The 25,450-nt window shown below is 40.3% G+C and overlaps 2 protein-coding genes across 2 annotated transcripts in view; both read left to right on the top strand.

The window, feature by feature from the left end:
- Window positions 1–2,071: 2,071 nt before the first annotated feature.
- The window catches only part of LOC132897864 (interferon-induced very large GTPase 1-like), a 38,210-nt gene continuing 14,831 nt past the window's right edge, over window positions 2,072–25,450 (top strand). The window contains exon 1 of the mRNA XM_060939110.1: window positions 2,072–2,118. The gene's annotated coding sequence lies outside the window, so the exon portion shown is untranslated. The remainder of the gene's footprint in view (window positions 2,119–25,450) is intronic.
- Window positions 15,116–24,543, top strand: LOC132897865 (general transcription factor II-I repeat domain-containing protein 2-like). The gene is made up of 3 exons (XM_060939111.1): window positions 15,116–15,147; window positions 23,611–23,772; window positions 23,876–24,543. The coding sequence occupies exon 3, from the start codon at window positions 23,962–23,964 to the stop codon at window positions 24,541–24,543; it is 582 nt and encodes a 193-aa protein (XP_060795094.1). The 5' UTR covers window positions 15,116–15,147; window positions 23,611–23,772; window positions 23,876–23,961.

Below are 25,450 nucleotides of genomic sequence, written 5' to 3' on the forward strand. Positions count from 1 at the left end.
GCGGTATTACCTCCTGGGCCAGCGGTTCACGGTGATCTCAGACCACGCCCCTCTGCAGTGGATGGCCAAGAACAAAAAGACAAAAAGTAGGGTTACCAGATGGTTTTTAAGCTTACAAGCGTTTAACTTCTCTGTTGTTCACAGGGCTGGCAGGCGCCATAGCAACTTGGATGCCCTGTCCCGGTGAGATGTCCTCTTCCCAACCTTCAGCCCGACGAGGACGCCGGTCCCAAGGGGGGGGATGTGATATCCCGAGAGGCTGCGTCGTCGAGGGGCGCTACGTCACATGCAGATGGCTCCAACTTCTGGCAGCTATAACTCCATCTGGTGGTGGAGTTAGGAACTGCATCCCTCAGCACACAACATGGCAGCACACCTGTGGCCAATGAGGGCCTAATGTGCAAGAGGGCTTTGTGAGAGCTCAAAAGCTCTCACTGTGAAGGTGGAGGTAGAGGAGAGAGGTTCATGGACTCCCGTTGCTGAGTGGAACCTGCTGGGCGGAGTATTTGTTGGAAAGCTTATCTGGAATTCTTCCCTGAAGGATTTTGCACTGAGATACTTCCTTGTGTTATAGACGCCTGTTACTGGGCTGCCACCGGGCTAAAGACTACAGGGATTGTTGACTGGACTCAAAGTAAGGCAGAAGATTTTGGTTGTTCTGGGAAAAGGATATTGGAGTGAAGGAAACCTGCCTATAATTTTGTTGTTCTAAAGCCAGAGACATTATTTGAGTTTGACTTTTGGGAATCCAGCTTCGTTTGAACATTGAACTTTGAGTTACCTTTCCTGTTTAATTTCCTGGCATCACATTAAAAATCTTGATTTATTTTAACCTTTTGCATCCTTGCACTGATTGAAGGGTCCCGCCGAGAGTCAGCCTGCCTCTCGTGATATCACAAAGTGTATATATGTGGGTATGGGTACATACGGATATATATTATATAAAATGTGAGTATATATATATATATATGCATAATTTATAATATATAAGCATAATATGCATAATTATAATATGGGTGTTTGTGTACGTATGGATATTTATAGTTATAGGTATGTGTATATGTGTATATGTATGTACTGTATATATGCATTGTATGTGTGTATATATGCATAACATAAGTATTTGCATATATATGATTTGATTCGGTCGATATTATACCATGTTGGTATGTCTTGGTATGTTGGTATGTTTTTTTTTGTTGATTTTGCTTTCTTTTGTATATATAGTTTATGATGGTGGAAAGTGACATTTGATTAGTGGTGATATAGAGGGTTAGGACTTGATAAGTTATTTACTTCTTCCTAATCCTTTCCGAACATTATTATGTTATTGCCTTGTGGCTATGCTATTCTGTTTGTTTATGATGATGTTTTGATGATTGCATTTTTTTATTTTTATTTTTTGTTGTTTTTTTTGTTTGTTTTTATATCTTCTTTACTGTTCGGAATAAATCAATCAATCAATCAATCAATCAATCAATCAATCAATCGGTGCCATGCTTGGCTGGAGAGTTTGACCATCCATCACTCTCACTTGGTCAAACGCATGCCGCAGAGTCTCATCTTGCGACTGCTCTAATGGGAAATCCCCAAGGGAATCCCCAAGAGAGGGAGGAGTGGGCTGCTCCTCACTCTGACGCAGTGCTGACGTAGACGGCTCTGTGACAGCTTCTCCAGTCAACGCCACACTGACCTTGAAAACATGGCAGCAAGCAGATGTCGCTGCAGATGTTCACACTGGAATGAAACTGTGGAGGAAAATTCTAAAAAAAATCTGCCCCTGAGTGATCCTCATAGAGGGACAATCATGTATTTCTTCTTAGTATAAGAATTATAAGAGCGTTTAGAAACAGGTAAAGGAGGTGCATTAAAATGTACCTCCTTTCTAGTCAGCTGGGATAGGCTCCAGCTTGCCTGTGACCCTGTAGAACAGGATAAAGCGGCTAGAAATAATGAGATGAGATTACATTACAGGCATTTCACAGATGCTTTAAACAGTGTCATGTGATTTCAGGGAAATCTCTTCTTCAAAGACCCAGGAATGCAGCACACCTGCGTTTCATTTGGAGGAAGCGCTTCAAGCAGCAGAGAGCAGAAATCTGAACTGCCTTTAGACAGGTAAATCCTTCATACTTCTGATAAACTGTAACACATCCATTTATTATGTACGTGTATCAGAGGTGGACAGTAACGAAGTACATTTACTTGAGTTCTGTACTTAAGTACACTTTGAGTATCTGTACTTTACTTGAGCATTTTTTTTTTGGCAACTTGTGATTTTAACTTCACTACATTTGAAAGACAAATATCGTACTTTTTATTCCACTACATTTCCGTCAAGGTCCTCGTTACTCGTTACTATGAAGTGGCTTTGGAACTGGATGTTTTTTTCTTTTCTAAAATGTGATTGGTTTTTTCGCAGGTGACACTGAGAGCCGATCAGTAATCACTAGGGCCACGTCACGTCCATAGACTGGATAAAATCAATATCAGTGATTTCTCCGCAGTATTATTTGAACACGATCAGTTGATGGCAGAATGGAAGGAGGCGGTTCTTCTGGAGAATGCACGCACTCATGGCCATACCTAGAACCCATGTTTCAGTTTTCTGAAAGGGTTAAAGATTTGTTTTAAATGTTTGTTTCATGGGCGGCACGGTGGTGTAGTGGTTAGCGCTGTCGCCTCACAGCAAGAAGATCCTGGGTTCGAGCCCTGGGGCCGGCGAGGGCCTTTCTGTGTGGAGTTTGCATGTTCTCCCCGTGTCCGCGTGGGTTTCCTCCGGGTGCTCCAGTTTCCCCCACAGTCCAAAGACATGCAGGTTAGGTTAACTGGTGACTCTAAATTGACCGTAGGTGTGAGTGTGAATGGTTGTCTGTGTCTATGTGTCAGCCCTGTGATGACCTGGCGACTTGTCCAGGGTGTACCCCGCCTTTCGCCCGTAGTCAGCTGGGATAGGCTCCAGCTTGCCTGCGACCCTGTAGAAGGATAAAGCGGCTAGAGATGATGAGATGAGATGTTTGTTTCATTTGCCTAAAACGAACCACATCACGGCCTACAAAAACTCACTGTCCGACCTGCGGAAGCATATTGAGGGATGTAAACGGTTTATTCCAAGAGAAAGCTTGCAGTGAAGTTGTCTGTGCTTTTAGAGCTAGCGATAATGTTGCAATCGCTGTGCAGTCTGGTTAGTCAAATGACTTTCTATGGATTTGCCCACCAAGTTGCCGTAGTCTTGTCCACAGCTAACGCTAACACATAGCTAGTTAACTTGGACACTGTTGGTTAGCATGTAAACATGGAGTTACGCTAACAGGAATAATGCTAACTTATCTGAAGTGATTTCAGAAATATGTTTTAGCATAATCTTGCCAAATAAACAGAATGTAAAAATCTTTATTTTCTAGTAGCATTAGCGACCCAATATGATTTCGAGTTTGAAAAGCGTTTGCTAGCATGTCAGGTGGAGCTCCACTGACTAGCTAGCTTAACATTAAGCCACCATGATTCCACAGGCAGATTCATATGTGCATGAATACATACACTTGTGTACGTGCGAGACCTGTGAGATGGACAGTATTGTACTAGTCAGTCACAAATTGTTGGCATTTTTTGTTTTGATGTCAGATGATGGTCTTGCACCTTTTTTTTTTGTCTTGCTTAAAGCAGTGTTGCTGTTGGGCCGTTATTAAGCTCGAGGTGTGGATCTGGGTTTTAATCTGGTTGGATTGTCACTTATTTTCTGAGGAAGCTGCATTTCCAGCTGTTCCACTGTCTTCCTGATTAACACACACATGCATGTGTGCACACTGCCAGAGCCGGGTCAGAACACTGCCAGAGCCGGGTCAGAACACTACCATGCTGCTTTGTGGGGGAGGGGAGGAGTGTGACAATTAAAAAAAAAAGATAACGGCTCTTTTTCAGTTTGGTTGTGTTTCATGTTGTAACGTTCTACCAGGCGTTTATTCTACAGGTTCTACAAGTTAGTCAGTGAATCCAGTCAGTTGTTTCAGAGACGTTAGGGTTTTGTAAGCGTTGTGGCAATAACACAACGATGCACTGACAGAAAATGTATTTTTAATACTTAAGTATTTTTAAAAGCAAATACTGCAGTACTTTAACTAAAGTAAAAATTTGACTGGACAACTTTCACTTGTATCAGAGTAACATTTGACCAGCGGGATCTGCACTTTGACTTCAGTAAAGTTGGGTTCTTTGTTCACCTCTGACGCGTATATGCATTATTTATGTGCCTAAAGAACTGCTGCAGGAAAAAGTTGTTCATCCCGAATATTGATTTGTTTTAATTTTTAGCGTTAACTGAATGTTAAATAAGTATTTTTTATATTCAGGATCATTTAATTCACTAATATTCAAAAAAGTATTTATATTACAGAATTTAAATGTTTGTACAGTGTGTGTGTGAGAGAGAGAGATCTATATAAATATCATAGAATGTAAGAGATATACCTCAGTGTTATTAGGGGTCAATAATCTCAGTACTGCATCTTAAATATTCTACTTAATTAATCAGTGTCATTTATTTTAAAAATTGAAATGATAAATGCAATATAAAACAGTAATGGACAAACTGGCAATAAATAACTAGAGAGAGATGGACCTGGAATACTGACTCATCTGAGCACAATGGACATTTATGTTGGTGTTGCTCAGCGTGCCTGCTCTCTTCCACTGCATCCATTTCAAAGGTAAAGTCTTCTGTCATGTCATGGGCAAGAGACGGATGTCAGTCTGGTGGTGGTAAATGTCACTGCAGAAGAGTTTATTAAAAGCCATGCAGGCAAACAATACAAATCTGCAGGAAAAACCATGAACAGTAAAGTTAAGGGTTTTTATTTGTCATGTAGCCTCCCACTCAACTCTAATGTGTTACAGAATTGTTATGGCCTACACCTGATAACCCCTTAAGCATGGGAGGCAAATTGGAGAGAGTCTACTAAAAATATTAAATTTGAGACGTGTCTACTTTAACTAGAGCATATGACCCTGACTTGGATGCCGAGAGGCCTAGTTAGCTGATTTTATAGCTATACCGTCACTGTGAGCTGACAGCCTCCCATGCATACCTTTCAACACACCATAGCCCAACCCGAACCACATTTATTGGACATAAAATACTGCAACTGCAGATCTACATTGCAACAACATGAAATGTTTAACACACAAACAGGCATCACCCCTTTAAAATGTCCTGGTGGCCCTTGAAATCAATAAAATAAAATAATACCTGACTTGATGCTCATGAGTGCTGATAAACTATCTGTTGCTATTAGTGTATTGTTCTGGTTGTTTTCCTCTACCCACAGTAATCCGAGCATTATGGCCACAAGCTCTACTGTGTATGCTGAAAGATGGTCTGTTGTTCTCCTTTTTATAGCTGTGCCATACTGTGGGATATATACTGCAGCACCAGTGCGTCCAGATTCAGGGCTCTTTGAACCATCTGTAAATATCAGTGTCTTACCTGGAAAGTGTTGTATGTAGCTTTGGACAATGTGACAAGCGGGCACTAGCTTGGACTTCTCTTTCATTTCCTTTTGTGGGTTCAGATCAACAGATGGCATCACAAACAGCCAGGGAGGGATCGCTGAAATTGGAACTGTTTTGCTGTACTGGTGACTGTGGACCTGCTTCACCTGGCTTGGCATTACCAGTCCATCCAAACCTGTAAAAGTTTGATTTGTTGTGTTCGCAGCACTCCTGCAGGATGGACTTTGTTGGGTGCAATTCATTGTGTCCCTGTAAGTTAACCCAGTATGCCAACATAAACTTAACTCTCCTAATATGTAATGGCATTTCTCCCATTTCTACCTGCGTAGCAGCTACTGGAGAGGTTTTGAATGCACCGCAGCATATTCTTAGGGCCTGTGCTTGCTCTACAGCTAATTTTTTAAGGTTGCTTTTTGTCGCTGACATATAGGCTACACACCCATAATCTAATGTTGCTCTCATGAGAGTGCCCAGTAAAGGTTTAGTCATGATGACCTTGCTGCCCCCCCGTCCCATCAAGCAATGCAAAAGATTGTTGATTTTCTTACATTTTCCTTTTGTTTGTTCTATATGCTGTCTCCTCATGAGTTTCTCATCAAAAATAACCCCAAGAAATCTAACCACTCTGACTTGCTCAAGTGTTTGACCATATAGTTTCGGTGAAAGTGATTTTTGCCATTTATGAATGAATGAATTTATTTTTATTTCGAACATGTATAAAAAATGTATGTAACTATTTGTACATACAAAAGAGAGAAAAACGAGAAATTAAAAAAAATAAATAAAATAACATAAAGAGCTAAGACATTACAAAACACTGCACATTGTTCGAAAAAGGAGTGGGAAGAAGTACAATACTTTTTTTAATTTCCCACCCCTTTTTAACTACCCCGAAATCCAAACTACATTAACCTTCATCCTACCAAGTGGGGTCCATCTGGACCCCGCACCTATATGTTTGTTTGCCATTTTAAAAATATGTGACATACTGCCTCACCGTTTTATGAATTTGTTGGAATTTATGTCTTAATTAAAACACTAAAGCACCGGAAGATCAGCTTTTTGCATTGTGAAGGTATAATTAATTTGTTACTGGGGTCCAACCGGACCCCAGAGTAAAGTTTATCCGTCTTTCATTTTATATTTGAATAGCACACTGAAAGTTAACTTCTTTTATTTCTTTTATGTTCCATAATGAAACTACCAAGGCATTCCTTCTTGGGGTCCGTGTGGACCCCACTGCTGCAATAAGCACAGGCTGCAAAACAAAAGCCCTAAATTATTTTACAATTACTTTTTTGTTTTAAATTCTGTAAGAAAAGACCTAAGTTGTAATCCAGAATGTTTTACAGCTGCATGAGCTGCAAAAATCATGTATATAATGCCAATTTTTTTTTGTGGTGCTATAATTTGCTACATGTATGCTAGTTATTGCAATATTATTGCAATGTTATTGCATTTATAATACATCATTGATATTCAGCCATAGTGGATTTTGTTCTTCAATAAAGTTATGTCTGTTTGCTGCATGGAATTGGTTCTTACTGCATTGATTTCAAGGTATTCCCTCCTGGGGTCCGTACGGACCCCGCCTGGTAGTTTGTGTATGTAAAATTGGCTGGTAGGATGAAGGTTAAGTGTGTTCTTTATGCCTTGGGCCCTTTAGTGTATTGCTGTTATTAATACAAGATGTTCTGAACAAAAGTTATCTGGTGATTTTGTCTTTATAAGCTTTAATTTTAAAGAAAAGTATTGGGGTCCAAACGGACCCCACATGGTAAGATTAAGGTGTAAAATAGCATGGTAGGATGAGGGTTAATACTCCCATAAAAATATATACCATATATACACTTCATGAATATCTATATAAATATATAATTACAAAAATAAATATCTACTACATACCTATCCCTGTAAATATAAATATATAAACTATCCCCATAAATAAATATATACCATATATACCATATATTGGAGGCTGCGCGAGAGCGGGCCGAGAGGTAGCGCGGGAACGGGCCGCGTAAAAACAACCAACGCAATGCCCCCGAAGAGAGCTCCTACGGTCGAGGAGATAGACGATATTAAAAAATCCCTCGACTTTCTGGGTGAAGAAATCTCTGCTGTCAGGATGCAGCAGAAGACCATCCTGGACCTGGTAGAAGAGGTCAAAGCTCTGAGGCTGCAGAACAAGGAGAAGGAAAAGAGGATCGCCATTCTCGAGAACCGAGTGGAGGAGCTGGAGCAGTACACCCGGATAAATGACATCATTGTGACCGGACTGCAAATTCAACCCCGCACATATGCTGGAGCAGTGGCGAGAAGAGACAGAGAGGAACTGAACGAGGAGGATGCTAACTCTGTGGAGAAACAGGTGTTAGCATTCCTGCACTCCAAGGGGATTGAGGTAAAAAGCACTAACATCAAAGCATGTCACCCTCTCCCACGGAGAAGCAACACAGACAAACCGGTGGTGATGAGATTTGCCAACAGAAAGCATAAGATGCAAGTGTTAAAACAAGGGAAGAAACTGAAAGGCTCAGAGGTGTTTTTAAATGAGCACTTAACCAAAAAAAATGCAGACATTGCAAAAAAGGCGAGACTCCTGAGGAAACAGGGGAAAATCCAGAACACTTGGACACAAAACTGCAAGATTTTCATCAAGCTGAAGGGATCTCCAGAAGAGGCCAAGATCCTGGTCATCCGAGATATTGGGGAACTGGACAAATTCTGAGGGAGCCAATCAAAGCAATTTACAATCATGACACAAGGACTGGACACTTTCCTTTATACTGAGCATAAAACACAAGATATGGAAAATAATATTGATCCGGAAAATAATCTTTTCAGCAACATCAATATCAGCTGCCGGTATTACACTGAAAATCAATACAATGCAACAATCAGAGACGGAAATAAGATATCAATTATTCATTTCAATACCAGAAGTCTGTATGCCAATTTCCATAGAATGAAGGAATATCTCAGTCAGTTCAATACTCCATTCAGTATAATAGCCATATCAGAAACTTGGATCAACGATGAGATGGGAGTAGATTTTGAGCTGAACGGGTATGAATTAAATTATATCAACAGAAAGAACAAAAGAGGAGGGGGAGTGGCAATATATGTTGATAATAGTTTGGAATATAAAATTAATAATAAAATGACGGTAGCTGTTGATGATTGGATGGAGTGTATTACAGTAGAAATATGTTGTAAAAAAATGAAAAATATAACGGTGAGCTGTATATACAGATGTCCTGGATCAAGCATAGAAGTTTTTATAGATTGGATGGAAAGTATGTTTATAAAATCAACACAGAAGGTCATGTACATCTGTAGTGATTTTAACATCGACCTCTTAAATCATAAGAAACACAAAATGACAGAAGAGTTCATTAACTCAATGTTCAGTATGGGACTGTATCCAACTATTACCAGACCAAGCAGGATCACTTCTCACAGCACCACTTTAATAGATAATATATTTACTAATATCCTGGAAAATAATACAGAGAGTGGACTACTATTAACAGACATCAGTGACCACCTACCTATTTTTAATGTTTATTACTGTAATTATAGCAAGAAAAAGGATACTAAAAATTATAAATATATGAGTGAAAACTGAAGAAACCATGATTGCACTAAAAAATGACTTAATAATACAGGACTGGAATGTAGTTTATAAAGAAAAAGATGTTGATAAAGCATATGAGGAATTTTTAATAATATTCAATGAACTATATAATAAAAATTGTCCTATAAAGAAATACAGTAATATACATAAATATACAAATAGTCCGTGGGTCACCAAGGGGCTACAAAATGCCTGCAAAAAGAAAAATATATTATACAGACAATTCTTAATGCATCGAACTATAGAGGCAGAGGAAAAATATAAAAAATATAAAAATAAATTAACTAATATTATAAGGATATGTAAGAAAGACTATTATAATAAATTAGTGGAGAAAAATAAAAACAATATTAAAGGTATATGGACTGTACTAAATGGTATTGTGAGAAATGGATCCAAAACTACAAATTACCCGGAGTACTACACTGAAAATGATAAGACCATAAATAATATGGAGGATGTGGTGAATGGTTTTAACCAATTCTTTGTAAATGTGGGACCAGATCTAGCAGCAAAAATAAAGGAACCCGAGACAACACAATGTGGGGACATAGAAGATATGGGGGACAGAAATCCAAGTACAATTTTTCTAACTGCAACTGATGAGGAAGAAATTATGCAAATTGTAAGAAAATGTAAAAACAAAACCTCTGCAGACTGGAATGATATAGACATGTTAACAGTAAAGACAGTTATTGAGGGAATTGTGAAACCACTCACCCACATCTGCAATTTATCTTTTCAATCAGGTACATTTCCAGACAAAATGAAAATTGCAAAAGTGATACCATTGTTTAAAACTGGAGATAGACACCATTTCACAAACTACAGGCCTGTTTCTTTACTCCCCCAATTCTCCAAAATACTCGAAAAACTTTTTTCAGATAGACTGGACAAATTCATTGAAAAACACAACCTCCTTACAGACAGTCAATATGGATTCAGAACGGACAGATCAACATCGATGGCACTAATGGAACTAATAGAGGAAATCACAAACTGTACAGACAATAAAAAAATAGCAATTGGAGTATTTGTGGACCTAAAAAAAGCATTTGATACCATTGATCACAGTATATTATTAAGTAAACTAGAAAAGTGTGGTGTTAGGGGAGTTGGGTGGAGCTGGCTGTCGAGCTATCTAAGAAACAGGCAACAGTTTGTGCAGATAGGTGACCATAAATCTGATTTTATGAACATTACATGCGGGGTACCACAGGGGTCAATATTAGGTCCGAAATTATTCATAATATATATCAATGACATATGTACAATTTCGCAAGTACTGAAATTTGTTTTGTTTGCAGATGACACCAATATTTTTTGTTCCGGTGAGAATTTGCAGCAGACTTTAGAAATAATCACGACTGAAATAAATAAACTAAAACTATGGTTTGACAAAAATAAATTATCATTAAATCTAAGCAAAACAAAGATTATGTTGTTTGGGAGACACAAAATAGATTGTAATGTAGAATTGATCATAGACAATACTAAGATAGAAATGGTACAGGAAATTAAATTTCTTGGTGTGATTTTGGATCATAAAGTCTGCTGGAAACCTCATGTAGGATACGTACGAGCAAAACTGGCAAAGTGCTCAGCAATTCTGTGGAAAACAAAACATATTCTTGATTGTAAATCTTTGCATACTCTATATTACTCATTATTTTTGCCATATCTGACTTACTGTGTCGAAGTCTGGGGAAACACCTACAAAACCACTCTGCAGCCGATATGTACAATACAGAAAAGAGCAATAAGGACAATAAACAAAACAGGATACAGAGATCACACAAACCCACTATTCATAAAATCACACATGTTGAAATTTATGGATCTGGTCAAATTCAGAACAGCACAAATAATGTACAAAGTGAGAAATAATCTATTGCCGAAAAATATACAAGGAATGTTTAGTGAGAGAGAGGGGGGATATAATCTAAGGGGAGACCTAAATTTTAAAAAACCAAAGGTTCGAACAAATATGAAAAGCATGTGCGTATCGAGCTGTGGGGTGACTTTATGGAACAGACTGGAGACAGAAATAAAACAAAGTGCAAATATAAATCTGTTTAAAAAAAGGTACAAAAAATATTTTTAAACAAGTATATAGAAGAGGAAGTATGTCAACGGAGGATGATGAGGGATAAATAGAATAGGGTTGATTGTTATATTAGAACTAACTTAGTATATGGTATATATTTATCTATGGGGATAGATATCTTCATATTTACAGGGATAGGTATGTAGTAGATATTTATTTTAGTAATTATATATTTATATAGATATTTATGAAGTGTATATATGGAATGAAGTATATATTTAATTTTGTAACTAAATATTTATATAGATATTTATGAAGTGTATATATGGTATGTAGTATATATTTATTTTGTAATTATATATTTATATAGATATTCATGAAGTGTATATATGGTATATATTTTTATAGGTGTATTAATGTAGTTTGGATTTCGGGGTAGTTAAAAAGGGGTGGGAAATTAAAAAAAAGTATTGTACTTCTTCCCACTCCTTTTTCGAACAATGTGCGGTGTATTGTAATGTCTTATCTCTTTATGTTATTTTATTTATTCTTTTTTTGTCACTTTTTTCATTTTCTTTCTTTTGTATGTACAAATAGTTACATACATTTTTATACATGTTCGAAATAAATAAATTCATTCATTCATTCATTCATTAATTCATTCATTCATATACTAAGTTAGTTCTAATATAATAATCAACCCTATTCTATTTATCCCTCATCATCCTCCGTTGACATACTTCCTCTTCAATATACTTGTTTAAAAATATTTTTGTACCTTTTTTTAAACAGATTTATATTTGCACTTTGTTTTATTTCTGTCTCCAGTCTGTTCCATAAAGTCACCCCACAGCTCGATACGCACATGCTTTTCATATTTGTTCGAACCTTTGGTTTTTTTAAATTTAGGTCTCCCCTTAGATTATATCCCCCCTCTCTCTCACTAAACATTCCTTTTATATTTTTCGGCAATAGATTATTTCTCGCTTTGTACATTATTTGTGCTGTTCTGAATTTGACCAGATCCATAAATTTCAACATGTGTGATTTTATGAATAGTGAGTTTGTGTGATCTCTGTATCCTGTTTTGTTTATTGTCCTTATTGCTCTTTTCTGTATTGTACATATCGGCTGCAGAGTGGTTTTGTAGGTGTTTCCCCAGACTTCGACACAATAAGTCAGATATGGCAAAAATAATGAGTAATATAGAGTACGCAAAGATTTGCAATCAAGAATATGTTTTGTTTTCCACAGAATTGCTGAGCACTTTGCCAGTTTTGCCCGTACGTATCCTACATGAGGTTTCCAGCAGACTTTAGGATCCAAAATCACACCAAGAAATTTAATTTCCTGTACCATTTCTATCTTAGTATTGTCTATTATCAATTCTACATTACAATCTATTTTGTGTCTCCCAAACAACATGATCTTTGTTTTGCTTAGATTTAATGATAATTTATTTTTGTCAAACCATAGTTTTAGTTTATTTATTTCAGTTGTGATTATTTCTAAAGTCTGCTGCAAATTCTCACCGGAACAAAAAATATTGGTGTCGTCTGCAAACAAAACAAATTTCAGTACTTGCGAAACTCTACATATGTCATCGATATATAATATGAATAATTTCGGACCTAATATTGACCCCTGTGGTACCCCGCATGTAATGTTCATAAAATCAGATTTATGGTCACCAATCTGCACAAACTGTTGCCTGTTTCTTAAATAGCTCGACAGCCAGCTCCACCCAACTCCCCTAACACCACACTTTTCTAGTTTACTTAATAATATACTGTGATCAATGGTATCGAATGCTTTTTTTAGGTCCACAAATACTCCAATTGCTATTTTTTATTGTCTGTACAGTTTGTGATTTCCTCTATTAGTTCCATTAGTGCCATCGATGTTGATCTGTCCGTTCTGAATCCATATTGACTGTCTGTAAGGAGGTTGTGTTTTTCAATGAATTTGTCCAATCTATCTGAAAAAAGTTTTTCGAGTATTTTGGAGAATTGGGGGAGTAAAGAAACATGCCTGTAGTTTGTGAAATGGTGGCTATCTCCAGTTTTAAACAATGGTATCACTTTTGCAATTTTCATTTTGTCTGGAAATGTACCTGATTGAAAAGATAAATTGCAGATGTGGGTGAGTGGTTTCACAATTCCCTCAATAACTGTCTTTACTGTTAACATGTCTATATCATTCCAGTCTGCAGACGTTTTGTTTTAACATTTTATTACAATTTGCATAATTTCTTCATCATCAGTTGCAGTTAGAAAAATTGTACTTGGATTTCTGTCCCCCATATCTTCTATGTCCCCACATTGTGTTGTCTCGGGTTCCTTTATTTTTGCCGCTAAATCTGGTCCCACATTTACAAAGAATTGGTTAAAACCATTCACCACATCCTCCATATTATTTATGGTCTTATCATTTTCAGTGTAGTACTCCGGGTAATTTATAGCTTTGGATCCATTTCTCACATTTGGATCCATTTAGAGAAACATATGACCTGGGACTTTGATATTGATAGCTTAAGCATCCCATTTCTTTCACCATTCCTCTACTGTTTTTATTGCTGTCTGCATTTTCTTCTGAATGTATCTTAAATTTCTACCCCTAATCCAGAGGGCCCCGTCATCTGCATACAGTGCTTTCCCAACGCCATATTCCACCTGCTCGAAAATGTCATTGATCATTATGTTAAATAACACCGGACTACACACACTGCCTTGTGGAGTTCCATTTTCTACTCAATACATGTTCGAATACTCTGCGCCTACTCTTACTTCTATAGTTCTGAATAGAATAGAAATAGAAAGTCTAACACCCAGTTATATAACCGATCACCTATACCTAATTTATCCAACTTAATAAGAAGTCCTTCTTTCCACAACATATCCTATGCTTTTTCTATATCAAACAGGAAAGCTACAACTATTTCTTTATTATTCTGGGCTTTCCTGATTTCTGATTCCAAGCATAAGACAGAGTCCAATGTGTTTCTTCCTTTACAGAATCCACTTTGATAAGGTGCAAACAGGTGTTTACTTTCCATGAAGTAATGAAGCCTCTCAGTTATCATCTGCTCCGTTGCTTTACCGAACTGTGATGTTAACGCTATTGGTCTGTAATTTGAAGGGCCAGAAGGGTCTTTTCCAGGCTTTAAAATTGGCACAATGATAGACTGCTTCCAGGTTGTTGGAATTATTCCTGTTTCCCAGACCGTGTTCCATAGTCTCAAAACTACACCAAGTGAGCTATTATCCATATGTTCTAGTATGCTATAGCTCAGCCTTTTTCAACCTGTGTGCCGTCTGGCTTCGTTAGGGGTGCCGTCAAAAAATTATATATTCTAACACTGAAATAAATAAAATGAATTAAAATTCCAAAAAACGATAGTTACACTAATGCAGATCATCGCCGCCTCATGCATCATCAAAATTTGTCTCACGGCCCCCTTTCCCATGTCACAACGTCACTGCCGGGGTCAGCGTGACTGCGTATATTTTATATGGGGGTGCCTTGAGAATTTGCATACTTCTGAAGGGTGACGTGACTGAAAAAAGGTTGAGAGATGCTGCTATAGCTAATACCATCTTTCCCTGGGGACGTTTGCTTTACCTTCATGATAGCTCTATTTAACTCAAATAGACTGAAGGGTAAGTCTAGACTATCACCTAATGTAGTTTTTCTCACCTCAACACCTGGATTTAATGCCAGTGTATTATCCCGAGATTGTCTAGCTGTGTTTGACAGATTCTCTAGGCTATGAATTTTAACAAACGTTTGTGCCAATAGCTCTGCTTTGTTGAAATATGTAACTGCTATTTTATTATTTTGGTTTAACACTGGTATTTCATGCCTTCTTGTACCACTCATTTGTCTGATCATTCCCCAGACATCCGATAGCTGTGTTCCCCTGCCTATGCTATTGCAGTAGTGTCTCCAATAGGTACGTTTTGTTATTCTAAGAGTTCTTTGAACTATTGCTTGTGCTCTTTTATACTGAATTAATGTTTCTAATGAATGATGTTTCTTTAATTGTCTGAAAGCGTCATTTCTTCTTTTGATAGCTTTTCTACAATTTCCATCCCACCAGGGAACCATCTTTTTCTCTCTGCCTCCTGCTGCCTTTGGAATTGTTTCCTCTGTATGATTGCTGTCACCCTCTAAATTGAGCGTAGGTGTGAATGTGAGTGTGAATGGTTGTCTGTGTCTATGTGTCAGCCCTGTGATGACCTGGCGACTTGTCCAGGGTGAACCCCGCCTTTCGCCCGTAGTCAGCTGGGATAGGCTCCAGCTTGCCTGCGACCCTGTAGATCAGGATAAAGCAGCTACAGATAATGAGATTGCTGTCACCAACTTATTGTTAAACTCATCTACACCTGTAATATCCTCCCGAACCAGTTCTTTACCTCTTATTTTATATTTGAAATTTGACCCAGTTGGCTTTTTTGAAATTCCACCTTGGTATTCCCACTGATATTTCCTGACATACTTCTGTACCAACTTTAATCACTATAGGATAATGATCACTACTGACAGTTGTTGTTTTTTTAAGCTTTTTCCACCTTTATTGGATAGGACAGTGTAGAGACAGGAAATGAGCAGGAGAGATCGGGAAATGACCTCGGGTTGGAATCAAACCCGGGTCCCCGGATTTATGGTATGGCGCCTTATCCACCTGAGCCACAACGCCTTGCTGACAGTTGTTTTATTAATCACTTTCCATGTTGTAATACCTGCTATTTCCTGTGATGTTAATGTGAGGTTAATTTAACTTTCTGTGTTTTGTATACAGTTATACAGTATCTTGTGCCTTAATCATCATTAATATACACTAATCATTTCTCATCAGTAAAATCTTCTATACTTGAACCATTAGCATCTGTATCCCTGCAACCCCACAGTGTACTATGAGCATTAAAGTCCCCACACCGTATTACTTTACCCTGCAGCCTTCCACCAATAATATTTAACATGTCTTTAGTCAACCTTTTACAAGGATTATAATTAATGATTGAAATCTCGTCTTGTCCTGTCCAGATCTTAACCGTTATTGATTCATCTTCTTTCCCTTTATTGATGACATTGTACCTCGTCCCATTCTGCACAAATGTTAGCACCCCTCCACCTTTACCATCTTTCCTGTCATTTCTAATAGCAGTGTATCCATGCAGAATAAAATCCCATTTTGGTTTAAGCCATGTTTCCTGTATGCAGATTATGTGTGGTTAATCTTGTAAATTTATTAAGAAATGTTTAAACTCCTGCTCATCATCAATGAGACTTCTTGCATTCCAGTGCAGAATGATCAGAGCCATGAATCACAAGCCTCGGGGGGCGAGGGGGCCCTTCCCCACTTCGCATTTCCTCAACTGCTTCCCACGCTGCAAAAAATGATATCTTAGCAAAGTGAAAATATCTTGAAAATAGTTGAAACGATCTAACATTTCCTATTACAAGAATACAAGACACCAATTCTGAGATTATTAAACTTAGTTCTGGATTGCAACCAACTTATTCTAAGATGTCTTATCAAGTAAAAATATCTGCCAGTGCAGCAAGATCATTTCACTCATATTAAGTAATTTTCTCCTCAAATTCAGTTTTCAATTTTTTGCAGTGCAACGCAAACCCTTAACCCCAGGATATTTTTCTGCTGACTTCACTATTATTTTGATTTTCTCAGTTTTCTTGTCTGTTTGTGCTGAGCAGTTTATCACCTTCACCATGAATAACACAAAATCACTTCTCCTTACAATCAGCACCTCCTTCTTTATTTTATCACAGCCTTCACATGGGTTTGTTTTGTAGCTTTCTGTGTTACTTTGTTTTGTCTTCTCTATCTAACCAGACGCTCTCCTTACTGCTTCTGCGTGTGTTACCCCTTGTGAGAGTTTCACTTTTTGCACCTCTGCTGCTCTCTTACTGGCCTCACATCCGCGATAGGCTGAGCTCTAGTCCCCTCCACAGTTACAGCACTTTAACTTGGCTCCATTTTCACACTTTCTATATTCATGACCTCCTGCACGTCTTCCACATCTCTGTTTTCCTTTGCATATGGCAGCTACATGTCCATATTTCTGCCATTTGAAGCCCCTCAGTGGTGGGGGAACATAAGGCTTAACATCATAGCACATATAACCTAAATATACTTTAGCTGGCAGCTTTTCCTCATCAATTTTTATCATTACCGCTAAACTATCACACGTCTCCCCATTTCTTGTCGTTCTCAGTCGTTTTGCCTCAATCACTTTTGTCCCTACTATATTCTCTTTAATCTGTTCCACTGATGCAGCTATGGGTCCCCCTGAAATGACTCCTCGTACAAACTTCTTATCCTTGACCAATGTTCCTTGCACTCTTTTGTCTTCAATTTTATTCTGTGTGATAGCTCTCCCTTGCTGAGTACTATCTCTGCAAACAATTAAAAGTGCTCCACTTCGTAGTATCTTGGCACTCTTCACATCACCTGCCAGTTTGTTTATCGCTTTAGTTCGTTGAATTGGGTTCCACTCACCAAATGACGCTCCTTCTTGAGTTAGTTTAATTATCACTTGATACTCTTCCACTAGTTTTCCTACATCTACCATGCTTTGATCACTGTCAGTGTCTTCAACACTTGAATTTTTCCCTCGTTACTTACGCTTCCTTCGTTTCCGACTATTTTTAAAAGTTGCAGTACACCAACCTTCATCTTTCCCGCCACCCTCAGTCACTCCTCCTAGCTCACTTACTGATCTGTCACTACCTTCTGCCATCCTCTGTCCATTCACAATCCAGTCGCATGCTGTGACCACCCTCCTTCCGTCTACGCCGGGATCCCTATAACCCCAAGGGGTACAGAAAAGGCGATGGCCAAAAAGTTCTTTCCATGGGAAATGCAAATAAAAATAACAGTAAATGAAAATAACTCATTGAGAGAAAATTCACAAATATTCAAAAGAATAATTAAATGACAAAATTTCACAAAAAGAAATTGAAAACAAAAATTAATAAAGTGCATTTTAACTCCATTACACAACACTGCACAAACATAAACAACACAAACAACATAAAGTGCAGAGTTGAGTGTGCACATTGAGGTAGTATATGAAAAGGGAATAAATAAATGGAAACCTTGTGTGTGTGAAGGACATTGTAAACATTGTAAAGTAATAGTGCATTATTGTCCACTGTGCAAAGAATGCAGTGTGAGTGGTGTGTTCAACAGTCCGTGAGAATCAGTCCAGTCCCTCAGAGTTGAGGAGTCTGATGGCACATGTGAAATAACTGTTACAGAGTCTGGCTGTGAAGGCCCGAATGCTTCAGTACCTTTTTCTAGATGGCAGGAGGGTGAAGAGGTTGTGTGTGGGGTCGGCCATGATGCTGATGGCTTTCCAGATGCAGCGTGTGGTGTAAATGTCTGTGATGGGGGGAAGAGAGACTCCGATGATCTTCTCAGCTGTCCTCACAATCCACTGTAGGGTCTTGGGATCCAAGATGGTGCAGTTCCCAAATCAGACCGTGATGCAGCTGCTCAGAATGCTAGCAATAGTCCCTCTGTAGAACTTTGTGAAGATGGGTGATGGGAGATGGGTTTTCCTTAGTCTCAGTAGGAAGTAGAGATGCTGCTGGGCTTTCTTGACTATGGAGCTGGTGTTGAGGGACCAGGTGAGGTTCTCTGCCAGATGAACACCAAGGAATTTGGTGCTTTTGGTGTTCTCCACATGTGAGCCATTGATATACAGTGGAGAGCGGTCATTCCATGTTCTTCTGAAATCAACAACCATCTCTTTTGTCCACGTTCAGAGACAGGTTGTTAACATTGCACCATTCCAATATCCATTGCACCTCCTCCCTGTATGCTGACTCGTCGTTCTTACTGAGGAGACCCATCACACTCATGTCATCAGCAAACTTCATGATGTGCTTTGAGCTGTGAGTTGTTAGGTAGGTCAAGTGAGGCACAAACTGAATAGACTAGGCAGAAGACAGAAGCAGAAAACAGAATACATATGAGAGTCAAATACCAGGAAGACAATACAAACATATGGCTTGGTAAGAGTCACTGGGAAACTCAATACCTCATAATGTGTGTGTTGGCAGTGTCATTTTAAGTGCACACTGATTGTGCTTTAATCCAGGGCAGGTGTGTGTAATTGGTCCTTGTTACTCAGAGCTCAAACGCGCACAAGTAGAAGTTTGATCTACATTAAGTGCAAATGCGCATGGATGCACGCAGATGGGACAGAAGCCACCACCCCCCCCCCCCCCAAAAAAAAGAGCTTCCTCAGGGAGCTAAAATCCTCCTTGAATGTCCCATGGCAGCAAGGATCTGGTGCTAGACACAGTCCCATCAGTGTTCCGCTCTGGCTCTGGGCAGACATGGCACCGGATTCTAACAGTTCCAGACAGGACATGGGCATGGGCTCCAGACAGGACATGGACTTGGGCTCGTACCTGGGCTTGGGCATTGGCATGGGTACGTGTGTGGGGATGGGCTCAGATCTGGACTCCACAGCAGGTCTAGACTTAGCTTCAGTGATAGTCTCATCATCAATGAAGCCTGGTAGTGGAGCAGTCATGTCCTTGAAGCCTGGTGGTGGAGTGAAGAGCTCATCCGCATTGAAGCCAGGCAGTGAAGTGAAGAGCTCATCCACATTGAAGCCAGGTGGTGGAACGACAACATCTTTGAAGCCAGGCGGTGGAGCGATGATGTCCTCGAAGCCAGGCAGTAGAACAATGAACTCCTTGAAGCCAGGTGGCATGCCAATGATGTCTTCGAAGCCAGGCGGCATGGAAAAGAGCTTGTTCCCACTAAAATCTGGAGCTGAGGTCACCCTGTCAGCCTCTGGCACCAGCTCTGGAGCTGGCAGTGAGAAGCCACCCTGTCAGCCTCTGGCGCTGGAGCTCACAGTGGAACAGAGGCCGCCCTGTCGGCCTCTGGTGCTGGCTCTGGAGCTGACTCTGGAGCAGATTCCTTCTCCTCTGCCAATGTGTTGCAATGGAGGGAGCTCTGGCATGAAGACCTCCTTGTCTGCCATTGCATTGGCCTCTGAAGGAAGCTCTGGAGTGAAGGTATCCTCCTCTGCCATTTCATTCGCCTCTGGACTCTCAGCCCCCAACCCCACCCAAAATTTTACAAGTGAGCACCATTTCCATTAGCCAGAGCTCTCGTTTGGAATGTAGCAGTCTTTTGCTCCCAGGATTAACGAATGGCCTGCACCCAGGCTCCTGAAAATTGTGTTCATAAATAGCATCACAGCTCCAGTCAGCACTTCCCTCAAGGAACTGTTTGTTGCGGGGGGCATCTGCATTGAGTCCCCAGCTGCAGATCTATTCAGCATCCCTACTCCTAGGGAAGCCACCGAAAACATAAACCCTGCCACACCTCTGCAGTCCAAGCCCCGGCTGCTCCGCCACCCAAGAGTGAGAGTCTAAGCCCCAGCAGCCGCACCTATGGACCCGAATAACTTCTTGTCAGCCTTGTCCAGCATCACTTGCCACCATGAACTCCATGTAACGCCTTTCTCCCTAGTGTCTCTACTATATACACTGGGGTCACACTCAAATAATATACAAACATAAACAGGATCCTAGGTCTCCAGCTAGTGATGATGAAATGACTACACTTCCCATTTACCACCTAGATGAGGGACTTGGTATTTATCAGGTTATACCCGAAAGAATAGAAAATACCCAAATGAGTTGACTTAACTAAATGTATATTTTAATCCATTCAGGGATATATCCATAAAAAAATGAATAATAACTTAATCTGCTTATTTCTTGACTTTCAACCTCATTGGAAAGAAAAAAAAGAAAATTAAATGGGAACACATTCTGTGATAGTGTACAGATAAAACATGTTACACAAAGACATATTGTCTAACATCAGACTCTTGATCTTAACACGTTTGCATTGAAACATCAAAGGAAAGTTATGAAAAAAATTACTACCTGTAACAAATACACACTACGTTTGCCACCATAATGAAAAGACATCACATTTTCAGTAAAGTGTACAGTAGTCAAAATTACCATCCTGTCAGCTAATCAAGCGCTTGAACTAATGCATGCGTTGGGGCCCATTCGTTGCGTTCGTGCACGTTTGTAATATTCCGAACTGTGGTGACTGATGCGTGAGCAAAACACACCTAGCACACGCTAACTCTTACTTAGTCCCAGGTTGCTGCCTTGGCTGACGACAACTCAATACTCACGAAACCGGGCGGGTTGTCCTAGCTGTCCATAGCACGTTTCAACACCCGTCGTGGAAAAAACAAACTGTCCAGGCGAGTCCCGCTGTAGGCTCGTTATCTGAATCGGCTCTCCCACTGGATTCAGCACTCCCACTGGATTAGATGTTGCCGTCTCGCTTGCTCTTTCCCCTCCTCTAATTCAGTCACTTTATATTTTAGGCTAACAGATGATAACTTGAAATCTGTCGAGGAGGGAAAAAACGCAGCCTCTCCCTCAGCCATCAAGTTCAACTTAGCTTCCGCTTTCCTCCTCGGGCAGTATGGGATACATCCCGTTTGGGAACACAACATATATATATTTTTTTACAACATATGCAAATTAAATTCACATTGACTCTACATATTAACTTTTTTGTAAATGATGTAACTAACAGGCAGGTTGATCTAAACAGTGCCATTTTAAAGAAAAACTACAATGTGACAAAGGAAAAGGAAAACACAGAATTCTGGGAAATTGAGTCCCAGTACATAACACAAGGTGTAAGAAGGCACAATTTTATAAGAGCCCTACACACTCCCCCCACCAAATTACAGCATGCCCCCATGCTGTTCTACAGAGTGTCTTGGACTACGTGGGTTCACACAGTGCAGAGAAACATAGCATCTAACTAAACTATACATCTAGTATATGTGTAAGGTCAGGCCACTTTACTACAGGCTCTACATAGAGCTTGGGGGTTGCACCACCAGACATGAGACTCATTAAAACCAGCAGGAAACGGAACTGTTTCTGCTATCAAGCACACATTACAACTGTTGGTGGTCAACACAGTCTCGGTTGTGGGTTCCTCTAATGTGTTGTAAGTAAATCTTTCAGCAGGCTTTCTCACCCTTTGTGATGTTCTACCCACACATGGGGTATCATCAATCTCTACAGGGGCTTCTAGCATTGACAAACCTGCTGCATCACAATCTTGTTTCCCTATAGTTTTATCAAAAGTTCCTTCAGCATCTTCATGTGCATCACCAACGCAGTTAAGTCCCATTACTGAATTTCCCATAGGAGCTTCTATAACCTCTGGCGCTACTATCTCAAAGGTGGAGTCATGTGGCTCCTCACGGGCAGGCTCTGACTCCTCAAAATCTGTTGCATCAGTCTCCATCAAGTCCAAACCTCTAAAATAATAACCAAAGTCAGACTCTGAATCAGAGGAACCCGAGTCTATTTGAGGCTCATGAGACTTTGGGTCTGAATTCTGAGCAAGATTGATTGAGTTTTCTTTAGCCTTTCTTTTTCTTCTAACTCTTGGGGAGCACACAGGCTGTGAGTCATTCCCAGCACTCAGTCGAACTTCTTGTCCTAAAGGCAGAATATGATTTCAGTGGATGACTTTCCCTGGCCCACTGCCCCCAACCGGTTTCAGACGATACACAGGAAGGTTAGGCATCTGGCTCTCAACCATATAAAGACATGAGCTCCAATGGTCAGCAAGCTTGTGTTTGCCCTTTAGGCCAAAGTTAGAATGAGAACTTTGTCTCCAGGATTCAAGCAATGGTAGCGCACCTTCTGATCATATCTTTTCTTATTGCCTTGGTTCAACTTAGCAGCACTGCTATTGGCTAACTCACTGGTGCCATGGTGGCGGCCCGTGGGCCGGATCCGGCCCGAATGAACATCTAATCCGGCCCCCTTGCCGATGGCCCTCTAATCGTTCGGCCGGCAGAGAGCCATCAATGTCTGCCGCACCCCATCGAACAATTATTACAGAACAATTACCTGTCTTTCACTGCCGATCGCATTGACGTCAGAGGCCGAGATTTGCCTGATGGCGCCTGCCATTTGCATCGGTCCAATTCGCGCCACAGACTGTTTAAATTTTAAACAAAAGCAGCGGCCGAACAGTGAAAGTCAGATCACAACATCGGACGGGGACTCCATACTTCTCCAGCGCAAGATTAATTATTGAATCCATCTCTGCTTTCTCGCTTGCTCTCGCTCTCGTTTCTCTGTTCTCAACTCTATCTCCTCGTTGCCTTCTCTTCGTCTCTGTCGCAGCGCGTGCACTGACCAAGGGACGAGCCACTCGCTCACTATCAGTCAGTCAGGATGTTATCAAAAAAGCGGAAGATTGACGCTGAATGCTGTATCTTTCAGGAGAGATGGAAAGAAAAGTATTTCTTTTGGGAAGTGGCGGGCAAACCAGTATGTTTAATTTGTTCACAACAAGTGGCTGTGCCAAAGGAGTACAACATCAGACGACATTACAAGACCCACCAGGAGAAGTACAACGAATACACAGGGGAACGTCGGATACAAAAGCTAAACGAGCTCGCCTCATCCCTCCAAAAACAACAAGCAGCTTTCTCAAGATGCCGAGATACACATGAAGGTTCGTTTTAATTGTATATCTTATTCAAGTCTAATTTTTATGTTAACTGCAGCTGTTTTTGAATGGGAATTCTATATAACTTTTCATTTTATTTCTTGTTTAGGGGCAGTGAAGGCGAGCTATGCCATCGCATGGGAGATAGCAAAAGCATCCAAGCCTTTCTCTGAGGGGGAATTCGTGAGGAACTGCATGATAAAGGCAGCGGAGCTAGTGTGTCCAGAAAAGCGACAAGCTCTAGCGAACATCAGCTTATCCCGACCTACAGTGACCGAGAGAGTGGAGGAGCTCTCCAGCGACTTGAACAGCCAACTGAAAGAGAAGATTAAGTCTTTCATCGTGTTCTCCATTGCTCTCGATGAGACCACTGATGTGACTGATACAGCCCAGTTGGCGATATTTATTTGCGGAGTGGATGCTTCCTTACATGTCACCGAGGAGTTTGTTTCCATCGTGCCTTTGACAGACACCACTACAGCTAATGACGTGTTTGTTAGCCTTGTCGGGGCCCTTGACAATCTGGAGGTGGACTGGAGTCGTGCTGTCAGTGTGGCTACGGATGGTGCACCTTCCATGGTAGGGAGAAAGGCCGGAGTGGTTGTTAAGTTGAGAGAAAAGGTACGAGAGGCCAACCCAGAAAAGGTATTCTGGAATTTTCACTGTATATTACACCAAGAGGCTTTGTGCTGCAAGAGTCTGAAAATGGAGCATGTTATGAGTGTTGTTATTGCCACTGTCAATTTTATCAGAGCGAGAGGGCTCAACCACTGGTAATTCGATGCATTTTTATCTGAAAATGACATCCACCAGGGCCTTCCCTATCACACCGATGTGCATTGGTTGAACCGAGGCGCAGTGCTCAAACAGTTCTACAAATTGCGCAAAGAGATAGCCGAGTTCATGCAGGCTAAAGGGAAGCCTGTGGAGGAATTGGACGACACCGAATGGACCAGGGACCTTGCCTTTTTAGTGGACATTACCGAACACCTGAACTTATTGAATGTTAATATGCAAGGTCGCAACAAACTCGTTACCGAGTATTACGACGGTGTCCGTGCGTTTCAACGTAAACTTGCGTTATGGAAGGCACAGCTCTGTCAGCGCAATGCAGCCCACTTCCCCTGTTTGAAATCTCTGTCTGTCAGTCATCAGAGCATGGACAAGTATGCAAACTTGCTTTCCGGTCTCATGCACGAGTTTGCCAATCGATTCACGGTTTTCACTGAACTGGAAAAGGACTTTGCGTTTTTTGGCTCTCCATTCACCACGGATGCTTCCGAGGTCCCCGAGGCGATGCAAATGGAACTGATAGACTTGCAATGCTGCACGCGGTTGAAGGACATGTACAAATCTGTTGGTATTGAATCATTCTACCAATCGTTGCCACCTGAGTACCCGACTATCACTGCATTTGCAGGTAAAATACTCTGTATGTTTGGGACAACATATTTATGTGAGCAGGCATTTTCAGTTATGAATATTAATAAATCGAAAACGCGCAATCGTATGACACATGGACATCTCAATGATGTCATGAAAATAGCCACGGCCCAGAGCCTGTCCCCCAATGTGGACAAGCTGGTGAAAAATAAAAGGCTTCTGGCTTCGACATGTAAAATGTAGCTGGCTTGTCTGCCCATGTAACATAGTGCTGTGAAGTAATGATTGGGAGGGTATGTTT

Source organism: Neoarius graeffei, chromosome 14 (genome assembly GCF_027579695.1).
Source record: "Neoarius graeffei isolate fNeoGra1 chromosome 14, fNeoGra1.pri, whole genome shotgun sequence".
Classification (NCBI taxonomy): Eukaryota; Metazoa; Chordata; class Actinopteri; order Siluriformes; family Ariidae; genus Neoarius; species Neoarius graeffei.